Genomic DNA, 14812 nt, shown 5'->3' with positions numbered 1-14812 from the left:
ATGATGGGACTTGTAGTGTCACAATAGCAGGAGGGCCGCCAGTTTGACACCCCTGCTGTAGACTGTTCCTTTGAGCCAGTGGAAGAGTGAAGAAAATGCAGCGTGTGTCTTTTAACCAAGAGAGAATGTTCACCAGTGGCTCTTTCGGGGGTGGCCTACACACGGAAAAGGGTTGTTGTATTTGTGTGTGTTCAGTCTACATTGTATACAAACAGTAAATGAATGGTTGTCCATGTACTGGAAATCCTGCGTTTGCGTACGATGCATTAGTGGGGAAATGAATAAGTAAATAAATACAAAATCTACCGGCTTATCGCCCAACGTTAGTCTTTGTGTGTTAATGAAAGACGAGGGAGTTAGCCTATGTGACAGCTGGGAAGGGGTTAAACCAAATGGCTGGCGGCTGATGATTTATTGATGTTGTGGTTTGAAGTGGAGTCGGAAAGCTGAGCCCAGCCTCTGTTGAATGGTCTCGGGGCCCTTAGGGGAGCACATGAAAATCAATTAGCAGCACAGGAGGAGATGGGGCTTGTCCATTTACTATTGACTTCCTACTTCTGCTCCATTCAGGGTCTGCCACTCTCTTCCTGCGGAAACGCAGCAAGAAGCGCATACGCAAAGGACAGACTTGACACGGGGTTGACGAGTCGCGGAATTCACCGCAGACGTATGACCTTGTCTTCAACAAGTACAGTGACCTCTTCTGTAGCAGACGGCTTTGCATCACATTACGCTTAAGACAGGAGTTCTGAGCCGCAGTCCTCAAGGACCCTTTACCACTTGAAAGCAACAGAAGTTCATGGGCCTACGGTTCCATCTATAGAAGAGAGTCCAGACATTTTCAATGTACGACCTTTTTAGTTTTTAATGTAGTAGAGAAGGGTTAAAACCCTACATTCTCTTTGTGCTGCTCCATTTGGGAGATTTTATTTACTTCCCCTTCCATAAACACATCCAGAAGTGAGCAGAAATCTCCCCAAAGTGAGGGAAATCCTCCTTATTGATTCTCAGAGCCATTGTCACTGGTATAAAAAGTTAGAAAAAATCCAAAAATGTGAGTTGTCACTGTAACAGGTATAGAGGGTAAGTCTTTCAATGGGGACACTTGTTCCATTGACAATTGTCTAAGGCCATGGTTCCCAACACATGGACCAAAGGCCACACACAGCCCTTTGATGTTTGAAATGTGGCCCTTGGGCCCCAGAAGTCAGTAGAGGGAGCATTGATTTATAAAGGGGCTCCTACAAGTAGTAAAGTCTTGTGGTTTCAGGAAACATGTCCCTAGTCTACTATTGTCTCCTATAGCATGACTTCACTCTCCAACCACTCCTAAAGAACAATCTCTGACCATTTATTCCAGGACCTCTTCAGTCTGACAGTTTTCTGTAGCATTCCATGTAATAAATACTTTATGTGGCCCTTTAGAGGCACTGGGGGCCACATGTCAGGCTCCCTTTGCTTTACAAGTTGATAACTACCGGTTTAAGACCTTGTTCACTTGGGGTGTAGAAGTCCAGTCTACACCTAAACCTGCTCCCACCCCCATTCCAAGCCTATTTTATCTACCTTGTAAAGGAAAGATGTCAATACTTACCTATTCCGGGGCCACACCGGTGTGGTGCATGATCGGCTCCCAGTGCCAGCTTTAGTGTGGAGGAGGGACAGCCAACAATGGATGTCCCATGGTAAGCCTGAGGGTGACCTTACCACCCAGTATCTACAGCTATTGTCGGTGATTTCTCCTTGACACTGAAGCCACCGCTGGGGATATCATGTGACCAAACCAGAGCGCCCTCAGAATAGGTAAGTGTAGACATCTTTCCTTTACAGCAGGCCTCAGTAAATGGCTGAACACGTTCTGAATCCAGATCTAATCAATGTCCCATCCAGATTGCCGCGATCCCGCCATTTAGGAGCTGTTCTGCCCAGCAGCTATAGCTGTGGCCGCTGTCATTCTCTCAGAGCAAACAGCAGGAGGCATGACAGCTGTCAGGAATGGACTGGCCAGCAATAGTGGGACTCACCTGCCTTATGAGCTGCAGTACCAGGGCTGGCCAGCGGGTGCTCCCAGCAATCAGAGACTCAACCTTGCAGCCAGTCAAACACCTGGAACTAATTACACTGGTGTATTTAAGGGACATTCAGACCTGCAGACTCTGCCTTGGTGTGTGTTTCTCCTGGGCCCTGTATCCTGTTCCTGCTCCCTGTTCCTGCTCCTGCTCCCTGTTCCTGTCTGATTCTCTGCTGACCCTGCTCTGATCCCTGGCTTGTCTGACCATTCTCCTGCTCCTGATCCCTGGCTTGTCTGACCATTCTCCTCTGCCTGACCCTCTGTACCACGCTGCCCGCTACCTGCTGAACCTGGCTTGTGACCCCGACCATTCTCCGCTTGCTCCCCCTGTACCTACCTGCCCGATTGATATTGACCCGGCCTGCCTGACGACGCTTGCATTGTATGTACTGTTATCTGTGGGTGGTTGGTTTGGTTTGTTTGCACTGTGTTATGTTTTAGTATTGCACTGCGTTTATGTTTGTATGGTTAGTGTTAATAAATTACATTGTTTATAACATATCGGAAGTCTGCGTTTCCCTGCGTCAGTCACATACCTCTGGTCATACCCGGGAGCCCTGACACCAGCTATGGATGGAGGGTGCAACATTTTTTGTGAAAATTGGCAAAAGTCAGAATTAAATTTTAGCTCAGTTACAACAGACTAATGGTGAACATTCCAAGAAGAAATCAAGTGTTTTTAATGGCATAGGCAGTTTAAGGAGGGGTAGGAAGATGTCCGCAATGACTCAAAAAATAGGCAGCCAAAACTGCAAAGGAGCGATGCAAATGTTGAAAATAAAAAGGTTACAGGAAATCTGTTTGGAGCAAAAGACCGGAACTCTGGCCTGACAAGTGGATTCTCCATCACGACAATGCTCCTGCACATTCTACACCACGACAATGCTCCTGCACATGATACGTTAAGCGTTCGTGCGTTCCTGGCCCAGAAATGGATTCCAAAACGTGTCCAACCACCTTATTCCCCTGACTTAGCTCCCTGGGACATTTGGCTGTTTCCAAGCACGCCACGACAAAGATACAGTGTAGAGATGAGCGAATTATTCAAAAATTCGATTCAGCTGATTCGCCGAATTCGCGGAATAAATTCGATTCGAGGCGAATATATTCGCTGCGAATTTAACGTGTAAAAAGGGTGTTTCTAGGCTTCAGAGAGCCTTTATATTAGTGCAGAACACTGTACCTTTAATTTAAATGCCCTTGGAGTCTGCTGGGGAAGAGAAATAATACTGTCAGTCAGTATGACATGCAGATGAGTGCCGTCGATCTTAGAATCACCGCACACTTCACTCATTTGGGCAGTCACGGGGCCAAAACCAGAGTGTGGAGCCACAGTGTGGGGGTGGAGGCAGCAGCAATGGGAGGCCATACAGCACCCTATGACAAAATGGAACCCACCAGCAGTGTGAGGAGACCTGAAAGTGGCACATGGCAGAGTGTGGCGATGGAGACAGCAGCAATGGGAGGCCGTACAGGGACCCATGACACACTCTGGAACTGGCAGCAGCATGAGGAGGCGGTACAGGGGCCCATGACAGATTACGGGCCTGGCAGCAGCATGAGGAGTCGGTACGGGGGCCCATGGCAGATTACGGGCCTGGCAGCAGCAATGGGAAGCCATACAGCACCCTATGACAAAATGGAACCCACCAGCAGTGTGAGGAGACCTGAAAGTGGCACATGGCAGAGTGTGGCGATGGAGACAGCAGCAATGGGAGGCCGTACAGGGACCCATGACACACTCTGGACCTGGCAGCAGCATGAGGAGGCGGTACAGGGGCCCATGACAGATTACGGGCCTGGCAGCAGCATGAGGAGTCGGTACGGGGGCCCATGGCAGATTACGGGCCTGGCAGCAGCATGAGGAGGCGGTACAGGGGCCCATGGCAGAGTGGCGGAGCAGAAGCAGCTTCAATTGAAGGCCATACACAGGCCTAGGTTTAAAAGTCCCTCACAGTTAATTCCAATAACGAACTCTACTCCTCCGTGCAATCTACTTACGAGACCCTGGGCAGGTCTGGGTCCAATTTGTGGTAGAGACTGGTTTTGTTCAGCCATGCTTGAGCGAGTAATAACAGGTCTGTGCTGCCCTTTGGTGTCTGGCTTAATGCGCACAACACTGAACGTCCCAGCGTTTGTCAACGATTTGCCGTTAAGTGATGCAAACCCGCTGAACCACGTTCATGAGGAGCCGGTACAGGGGGCCATGAATCAGTATGGACCTGGCAGCAGCGTGAGCAGACGACAGAGGCACATGGCGCAGGGTGGCGGTGTAGGCAGCATTATTCTGAAGCCATACACAGGCCTAGGTTAAAAAGCGGAAGCCGTCAGCAGCGTGAGCAGACGACAGAGACACATGGCGCAGGGTGGCGGTGGAGGCAGCAGCAATGGAAGGCCATACAGCACCCTATCACAAAATGGAACCCACCAACAGTGTAAGGAGACCTGAAAGTGGCACATGGCAGAGTCTAGCGATGAAGTCAGCAGCAATGGGAGGCCGTACAGGGACCCATGACACACTCTGGACCTGGCAGCAGTAGGAGGAGGTGGTACAGGGGCCCATGGCAGAGTGGCGAAGCATAAACAGCTTAAATTGAAGGCCATACAGAGGCCTATGTTAAAAATAATAACATGTTTGGGGCATGATTCATGGCGGATTTAGTCAGTTGTGTCAGGAACTGGTGGTTTGAAATCCAGACTAATCCACGCCTGATTCATTTTCACAAACGTGAGTCTCTCCACACTTTGGGTGGACAGTCGTGTCCTCCGCGGAGTTACAATACCTCCTGCCGCACTAAACACGCGCTCCGATGCCACGCTACTGGCCGGGCATGACAGCCTTTCAAGGGCAAATTCAGCTAGTTGGGGCCAAAGGTCAAGTTTCATTGCCCAGTAGTCAAGGGGATTGTCTACCTCGGTTGGCAGGGTGCTGTCCAAGTAGGCCCGAGCCTGTTGTTTGAGGTCCTCCTCCAGGTCCACCTGATGCTGCTGCTGCTGGTTAGTAGTTTCCTCACTGCGCTGGTGAAGAAAGCTACTCATCATCGACTGCAGACTGAGGCAGCCGCTGCTGGTGGAGCTGCCACTGCTCCTACCACCCCACCCCTCCCCTGCTGCCATGGCAGCGGAACGCGAGCGCACAGGGCCCACAGTGTCTGAGGATGGACGTTGGCGCAGAAAGGCAGAGACCAACTGACTACATAGGTGGTTTTTATAGTACTTTATTTTGGCCTCCCTCTCAGCAGGTGTGAAAAAGGCCACCATTTTTGAACGATAGCGAGGGTCCAACAAGGTGGACAGCCAAAAGTCATCCCTCTGTCTGATGGTTATTATTCGGCTGTCGCTACGCAAGCAACCGAGCATGCTATGGGCCATTTGTGCCAAGGAATGCGAGGGACTCCCTGCCTCCATCTCCACAGCATACTGCCACGGTGCGTCTGGGTCCTCTGTCTCCTCCTCCTCCTTTACCAGATGCTCCTGCTCCTCCACTCCTGTCCGCTGAGTGGAAAAACCACCCATTTCACTCAATAATTCCTGAGCACCAATGTCCTCCTCTACCTCCTCCTCTTCTTCCTGTCCTGCCCCCACAGGGGTCATGTGGCGTTGAGATCTGTGCGCCACGTCTACCGCACCCTGACCAGCCATTGTTAACAGCATTTGTTCCAGGACGTGCAACAGAGGAATGACGTCGTTCATCCCATAGTCCTGCCGACTCACGAATAGCGTGGCCTCCTCAAAGGGCCTGAGCAAGCGGCAGGTGTCACGCATGAGCTGCCAATGGCTGACATCGAAGTTACACAGGGTACCTTTATCCGCTTGTAACATCAGGAAATCGGTGATGGCCTTTCGCTGTTCGTAAAGGCGGTCTAACATGTGTAGGGTTGAATTCCACCTTGTTGCAACGTCGCAGATCAGGCGATGCTGTGGAATTCCGTTCTGCCGCTGCAGCTCAAGGAGGGTGTGCTTTGCGGTGTAGGAATGGCTGAAATGCATGCAAAGTTTACGTGACATTTTAAGGATGTCTTGCAGTGGGATGGTGGATTTTAGGAACCGCTTGACAACCAGATTGAACACGTGAGCCATGCATGGCGCATGGCACAACCTTCCTTGACGCAGAGCAGACACCATGTTCTTTCCGTTGTCGGTCAACATGGTTCCGATTTTCAATTTGCGCGGAGACAGCCATCTGTCGATTTCTCTGTTCATTACACTCAGAAGTTCCTCCCCTGTGTGACTACGTTCGCCAAGGCATACCAGGTGCAGCACAGCGTGACACCGTTGCGCCCTGCACATGTGATATGCCGGTCGGGTAATGGGACTTGGCACGGGGGTGGCGGCTGAGGACACGGCGGAAGAAGAGGTGGTAGAGGCGGACATCTTTGCTGGACCAAGGATGTGCAAACGTGGAGGCAAAAGCGGCGTGACCTGTCCAAGTTGCTGGTGCGGCTGTGCCGGCACCACGTTCACCCAGTGGGCCGTAAATGTACTGTCCCTGACCGTAGTTACAGCTCCACACGTCGGCGCTGCCGTGCACTTTGGCAGAGACCGACATGCTCAAAGACTGGCCCACCATCTCTTCTACATGTGAATGCAGGGCTGGCACTGCCTTTTTGGCGAAGAAATGCCGGCTTGGCACTCTCCACCGCGGCGCGGCACAAGCCATCATTTCTCAGAAAGGTGCTGAGTCCACCACTTGAGCACCAGCAACTTGGACAGGAGGACGTTCAGCTTCTGCACCGTCGGGTGCGTGCTCGCAAACTGTTGTCTCTTGGAAACGGATTCCAAGAAAGACTGCTGACGGAATCCGTGAAGAGGAGTAGCAGGAGAAGGAGCATCTGAACGAGCGGAAGATGCCAACGAGCGACAACTCCCCTCAGCAGAGGTGTTGGAGCCTTGACTGGCTGATAGAGGGCGATTGACGTCGGGTGACGGAGCAAGTAACGGAGCGGGTGATGGAGCGGGGGCTGGGGCAGGCAGAACCGCCGTATCTTTATCACGGTTTTCCCAGGCCACCGAATGGTGACGCTGCATATGCTGACGCAACGCTGTAGTCCCAACATGGGCCCCCTGGCCACGCTTGACTTTCTGGCCACATAGTCGACATACAGCTACGTTTACTTCCTCGGGCGGCTTGACGAAAAATTGCCACACCGCCGAGTAGGAAACTTTGCCCCCGATACTCCTCACTGGCTGACTGCTACTTCCTCCGTGCACACCGGCACCACTACTGGCGGTGGTGGTAGGCTGCAGTGGAGCTGGTGCTCTACTCCGTGGCCGTTTGCCTCCACTGACACTGCTGCGACCCTGCTGCCTCCTGGGCAACCCACCGACTGTTTTGCTCGCTGCCAAGCTGCCACCCTCTTCTCCTGATGATGCGGAAGCAATAGCCTGATGACGACGAGGCTGCCAAGTGCGATCAGCCTCATCATCATCAATTAGGGTCTCCGCGTCACTACTAGCCCCCTCGGCTGCGTGTGGGTCAGGAGACAGACCTGTCTCTAGACCGGCTACCGAGCCACTCTCCTCGCCAGTATTTCTTCGCCTGGCTGCTGAAGAGGCGGATGTCTCCCCCCGTTCCTGACCGCCCTCTGTTAGCTCTTCCTCACTGTACAGTGGGGCTGAGCCCACAGCATGCGATACTTCGCTTGGTGAGGGAACAGCAAAGGACAGGGGCAGGTAGAGGACATGTGATTTCAGTGGGCTTGCTCCCGGGCCATGCCAACTAACGGTTGTGTCTGACGTACCCACCGACCGTTGGCTGTAGGTGTCAGAGGTGACCTGGGAAGAGGAAGACGACCGAGTCAACCAATCGATGACGGCAGGGTTGTCGGTGGAGACACGACCGCTGGATGACACCGGGAGCACTGGCCTCTGGCTGCGACTAGTGCTGCCTCGACCCCTTCCTCTGCTGCCACGTCTGCTCGCTCCTTAAACATTGCCTCCTCTGCCACTCCTCTGCGTGTTGTCTGACATACTCTTTAATTCAATAGTGGTTGTGAAGCAGAAAGTAACGATTCTGTGTCCCTGAGTAACGATTCTGTGTCCCTGAGTAACGATTCTGTGTCCTCGAGTAACGATTCTGTGTCCCCGAGTAACGATTCTGTGTCCCCGAGTAACGATTCTGTGTCCCCGAGTAACGATTCTGTGTCCCCGAGTAACAATTCTGTGGCCCTGAGTAACGATTCTGTGTCCCTGAGTAACGATTCTGTGTCCCTGAGTAACGATTCTGTGTCTGTCCCTGAGTAACGATTCTGTGTCCCTGAGTAACAATTCTGTGTCCCTGAGTAACGATTCTGTGTCCCTGAGTAACGATTCTGTGTCCCTCAGTAACGATTCTGTGTCCCTCAGTAACGATTCTGTGTCCCTGAGTAACAATTCTGTGTCCCTGAGTAACAATTCTGTGTCCCTGAGTAACGATTCTGTGTCCCTCAGTAACAATTCTGTGTCCCTGAGTAACAATTCTGTGTCCCTGAGTAACGATTCTGTGTCCCTGAGTAACGATTCTGTGTCCCTGAGTAACGATTCTGTGTCCCTCAGTAACAAATTCTGTGTCCCTGAGTAACGATTCTGTGTCCCTGAGTAACAATTATGTGTCCCTGAGTAACAATTCTGTGTCCCTGAGTAACGATTCTGTGTCCCTCAGTAACAATTCTGTGTCCCTGAGTAACAATTCTGTGTCCCTGAGTAACGATTCTGTGTCCCTGAGTAACGATTCTGTGTCCCTCAGTAACAATTCTGTGTCCCTGAGTAACAATTCTGTGTCCCTGAGTAAGAATTCTGTGTCCCTGAGTAACAATTCTGTGTCCCTGAGTAACGATTCTGTGGCCCTAAAGTCTCTGTGGCCCTAAAGTCTCTGTGGCCCTAACTCTGTCCCTAATACAGACAGGTCTGTCTCTCTTGACTGACCGGAGGCTAATGGAGAATTCTAAGATGGCCGCGATTTATAGCTCCACCATTACACAGTGCTGGCTGGCTGGCTGCTGATTGGCTAATGCGATCACATGTCATGAATGAATGCATTATGGGTCAGCGCGCCTTGTCTGCGCGCCTTCCCAGAGATCCCCGCTCCGTCGCCACACATGTCGCCGCCATTTTTGGGAAAATTCGATTCGTGCATCCGAAGTTTGCTAATTTTCGGATTCGGCGCGAATCGAATTTTTCCTGATATTCGAAACGAATTCCACTTCGTCATGTTTGATTCGCTCATCTCTAATACAGTGTTCTAGAAAATTCATTCCAGGAATATTTCACGACAGTGGCACAGCCATCTATAAAAGTGAGTCACTACACAAAGGGGACTACTCTGAAGGTGACAACAGCCGCTAGTGTATAGGTAAGCAGACTTTCACATTCCGGGAATTAAATTGTCATGCCTCGTATTCCAGTGGAATTCACTTCACTTTCACGGCGTGTTAAGGAGATTTATTTTAAATATGGCTGTGAGAATGTGGAATAGACTCCCTCCAGAGTTGGTTGTGGCCAGCTCAGTGGATTGCTGTAGGAAAGTCCTGGATTCTTTCTTGGATACACAGAATATAACTGGATATAACATTTATAGGGAAGTTGATCCAGGGAATATCCGATTGCCTCTCGGGGGATCAGGAAGAACATTTTTTCCCCTGCAGGAGCAAATTGGATCGTGCTTTGCTGGGTTTTCTGCCTTCCTCTGGATCAACTGTGGGTGGAGGATTATAACTTTTTTTTTTTTATGGTTGAACTGGATGGATTTTTGTCTTTTTTTAGCCAGACTAACTATGTAACTCTGTAACTATGTAACTCTTTTTTTTCCTGTTATTTTTATTATTTTATTTTACTTTTTGTTCATATTTTTTATTCTATTATCCTCTGGATCAACTGTGGGTATAGGATTGTGTATATAGGATATAGTATAACATTTTATTTTCCTTTTTTATTGGTTGAACTAGATAGACTTGTGTCTTTTTTTAACCAGAGTAACTATGTAGCTATGAGGTTTATTTACTAATATCAGGCTCACTTCTGCATGGAAACCAATTCCTCTGGATCAACTGTGGGTGTAGGATTATAACTTTTTTTTTTCTAATGGTTGAACTGGATGGACTTTTGTCTTTTTCAGCCAGACTAACTATGTAACTATGTAGCTTATAGGTCTTTATTGGTATACAGTCACAGGGGAGTAAGGCGTAGATTTGGAAGTATTGATAGTGCAGAGTTGGGATAGAATACAGTTTGAATATGAGAATTCCTATGGGAATAAGGGGCTGAGCAGGAAAATGTATCAGGAATAGGAGAAAGTTTAAGAGGGGTGTTTTTTTTGTAAACATGGCTTTTGTATCTGTGTTTCATTTATCATCAAAAACAAGCCACGCGGTCAGTAGTGCGTGGTCGGTCACTGTGGGATGCTGCGCGTCGCACTTGTCTTTTGCTAATATGCAGCCCGCAGGATCACGAAGATCTCCGAGACGTTAAACTTCAAGGAGCCGCATAAAACGTATCGTCCTTAATGGCATCTTCCCAAGAATCTCCACCCCACGCTGTATTACTACTTACAACAGCTGTGTCTGGTGCTGCTCATTAACCTCGGGGCCCCAGGGTTCCAAAGATGTATCTGCAAGCCAGATATCCCGTTTTGTCAGCCTCACCTTGGACAAAGCAATTAGAAGGTTGGCTATTTTTGGTCCACAAGGCAATCACAGTTGACTGGACCTTTCCAGCCCCCCGGGCTCCATGCTTACATCATGGGATTAATTCTGGAGCAGCATCCATGATGGATCAGCGTCTTTGGCTTCCTGCAAGATAATCATAGTTGAGTATATTCTGGTCACACTTGTGGTTCTGTCACCATGAAATCTCTTCTACCTTGTTACAGTCTATTGGAAGTTATTGGCATCACTGCATTTCACTTGCTGGTTAATAAAGCACGGACGTGGTCAGTCCCTGCCAAGATTTCAATCAATCTCACTGTTTAGCTGTGCTTAGGCCAACACCCGTTGCTTGATCCATAGGTTCACTTCAGGTTCAGGTTCATCTCCAGCCTTCCTGTTCCTCTGGGTTCTGACTTCAGCTTTTATTTGACTTCGGTGGTTTGCTTGAAAGCTGATGATTTTTTTTTTCGTAATTTTCTTTTTATTGATTTTCAAAATGATTTACAAGACGTAGAATCACAAAATAACAAGTACAAAGCAATAAAAAAAAGGAAACAGAGAAACAGACTCGTTGATGAGGGACATATAGGTACATACAACGTCAATACATAACGATGAATTAGCCATCAATATCAGGCAGTGGAGTCGGCAAATCAGAAATGTAAAGATCCCACGGTTCCCAAACTGCCTCAATAATGGGGACAGAATTAGTTTGTATTCCATTCTTCTAATCTCCAATAAAACTTTCACCAATTTGGACCATGTAGGAGATGTAGTAGAAAGCCAATACATGGGAATGGTTCTTCTGGTCGCTGTTAAAACATGGGCAGACAGCTTCTTGGCAAATTTAGAGAGGCCTAAAAAAGGAAAACCCAGCAGAAAATAAATGGGCTCAAATGGAATAGGAGCCCATAAAAGATGGTTCAAAAGGTTGAAGACCTCTCTCCAAAAAGGTACAATACACTGGCAAGTCCAAAAAATGTGAAAGAGAGTGCCAGTGTCTTCGTCACATCGCCAGCAGGCAGAAGAAACACTCCGATTGTGAGCATGGAGAACCTCAGGGGTCCTATACCAAAACATCAGTATTTTGTAAGTAGCTTTCTTATACACGACACACAGAAGATCTGGAGGTGGCCTCCCAAATCCTACTCCATTGACCCAAAGCAATATCACATTGGAGGATCCGGGGCCATCTGTGCATATCAAAGTGTGTATCTATAGAGAGGGGGCAAGCATCTTGAAGGAGCTTATCAGTAGAGGAGATTATGTCCCGTTGATGTGGACCTTGAAGATGGGTTCAAAGGGGGAAGGTTTCTCAAGAGTTAATGATGGAGCTTTGGAAGAGAAACATAATATTGGTGAGAAGGTAAATGGGCAGCTTTTTGGATCTCAGAAAACGATTTTAGCCTACGAGTCACTGGGTGGACCAAGTGAAACTGATGATTTTTATAGCTTCTTTAATTCTTTGTATAAAATCTTTAAGGAAAGAACATTTATTACTGGATGCCTCCATGCAGTGACTTGTGTGAGTGTTAAGGAGCGCCCGGTGACCATGAGTACTCTATTGAAGATACACGGGTAACAGAGCCAACACGTTCTGAGGCTGTTTCCTCAAAATGCGTCGCCTCTACCTTTTACCTGTGTATCTTCAAAAGAGCACTCAAGTAAATTAAAAAGTGAGATGATTATTTGTCACCAGGCGCTCCTTCACACTCACACACCTCAACGGCATTCCAGTCGAATCAGTAAAGCAGCAGCCCTAGGATCTCAATAGAGCCTTCTACCACTGCCCATCTGTGCCCACATGGAAGAAAAATATATTTGAAATATATTTTAATAATATTCTTCCCAAATATATTGACATATATTTGAAATGCTACAATTTTGGCCATATGCAATATATTTCAAAATATATTTCAATAAATATACATATATATATTTATTGAAATATTTTTTTAAATATATTGCATATGGCGAAAATTATATATATAGACTGTATGTTGAAATACTGTTTTATTACAAAATATAAAAATATATGAAAAATATTTTTAAAAATACATTTTCAAATATACTGTATGTCTTTAAAAATAAATGTAATCTACATTTTTGGAATGCATTTACAAATATATGTAAAAATATATGTTAAAATGACTTTTTTGTAGGTTAAAAAAAAATCTGAAGAATATAATTTAAAAAAATATATTTTTAAAAATATTTTTCATATATTTTGTAATATATAGGCTACAACTTTGGCCATATGCAATATATTTCAAAATATATTTCAGCAAATATATATATATATATATATATATATATATATATATATATATATACTGTAAGTTGAAATGCGTTTTTATTACAAAATATATGAAAATATAAAAAAAAATACATTTCAAATATACATTTCTTCTGACAACTCCACTCATTTCCTTCCATATTTACTATGAAAAACTGAAAAAAACTTTTTTTTCTTTTTTAATTTTGGATAGAGAGAGAAGGGATTCAAGCTCCTATTGGGTCTTTTACAGCTATCTGGGGCTCCATGGCAGACATTTTCCCTCACCATGGGGTGTGAATATTTATGTGCAATATGATTCATTTTTAGGCTTTTGTACTGATAAAGTCTTCTAATATTTATGTATATTTGTACTTTCCTTTTTTCTGCTGCGTTTAATGTCCCAAGAGGAATGAAAAGTTTTATTGTGGACAACGATAAGATTTTGAAACGTGATTTTAATGACCGTCTAATGTAATGGATTACAGGCAGGAGAAGCTGCATGTAGACAGTTTACGCGTCATGAGGATTGCGCAGGAGATGCCGCCACGTCAGCGTCGGAGAATTCGGCAAGAGGAGCGACCAGAGACCGGCATGAGGAAGCTAAAGTAAGTGAAAGGTTAATGGAGACGGCAATTGAAGGCATGAAAACTAAATGATATGATTTTGACATCGTTGTAGTCAGGTGCAGTTAGCTACTTCACCATTAGGAGGCTTTGACCCAGAACAGTGACTGGTACAGCAGGTAGTGACACCAGGTGTTAGGTCCTTTTTAGTTAGAGCCCTCCCACGATGACGTCAGAGCAGCACCTATTAACTTGGGTCATGGGAACTGAACACCCCACACCTGCGCGAATGTGGTCAGCACGCATAGGCCCTGGACAGGATTGGAAACCGGGTGGAATGGACCTGTACATAGAAAGAGCCAGCTGTAGTCATTCTCTCCCTTATGGAGGTGGGGGCTACCACGGATTGCAAAAGGTCTTCTAGGCCAGGCTGGAGATCCCTCTGTGAGGCTGCTCCCCTGGAGGGGTCCCAGGAGAGATAAACTTAGCAAGGAGGTGACTACAGAGAGCCTAGTACTGTGAGTACTAATGACCTTGGATAGAGGAGAGATTGTAAGGGAGATGGCTGCCAAAGGTGCTGCACATGCTTTCACTTGTGACTACTGTAGAAGATCCACTACATATGATTGACTGTGTAATGTCAATGACTCTGGAATGTATGTCCTAGTTAGGTGACGGTATTACAATTTCCTGAATACCACCTGTAAAGTGCAGAAAAACGACTTCTTGTGTGGACATTCCTTCCTTGGGGATGTCAAGGTCTATGGCCAGGAATGTGATGTGGAGGCCTATGGCAGGGAGCAGGGCACAAGATGGCAAAGGGTTCGGCCTTAGCCAAAGGGACAGTGTTCCATCAGGGCTGGAGGGGGTGGGGTAGGAACTTGTGCCACACCTCCCACATGGAAGAAAAATATATTTGAAATATATTTTAAAATATTCTTCCCAAATATATTTATTGACATATATTTGAAATACTACAATTTTGGCCGTATTCAATATATTAAAAAATATATATTTCAATAAATCTATCTATCTATCTATCTATCTATCTATCATCTATCTATCTATTATCTATCTATCATCTATCTATCATCTATCTATCTATTATCTATCTATCTATCTATCTATCTATTATCTATCTATCTATCTATCTATCTATCTATCTATCTAGCTATCTATTATCTATCTATTATCTATCTATCTATTATCTATCTATTATCTATCTATCTATCTATTATCTATCTATCTATCTATCTATCTATCTATCTATCTATTATCT

The 14812-nt window shown here is 46.6% G+C and overlaps 1 protein-coding gene across 1 annotated transcript in view; it reads left to right on the top strand.

The window, feature by feature from the left end:
* Positions 1–14812, top strand: part of LOC149434822 (serine/threonine-protein kinase Nek11-like) — a 202083-nt gene that overhangs the window by 82339 nt on the left and 104932 nt on the right. The window contains exon 9 of the mRNA XM_089663332.1: positions 13456–13575. Coding sequence (XP_089519458.1) covers positions 13456–13575 — 120 coding nt within the window. The remainder of the gene's footprint in view (positions 1–13455; positions 13576–14812) is intronic.

This window comes from Staurois parvus, unplaced genomic scaffold (genome assembly GCF_062004578.1).
Source record: "Staurois parvus isolate SC_StPar_1 unplaced genomic scaffold, SC_StPar_1.0 ptg001667l, whole genome shotgun sequence".
NCBI classification, from domain to species: Eukaryota; Metazoa; Chordata; class Amphibia; order Anura; family Ranidae; genus Staurois; species Staurois parvus.
This window is presented reverse-complemented; position numbering and strand designations above follow the sequence as displayed.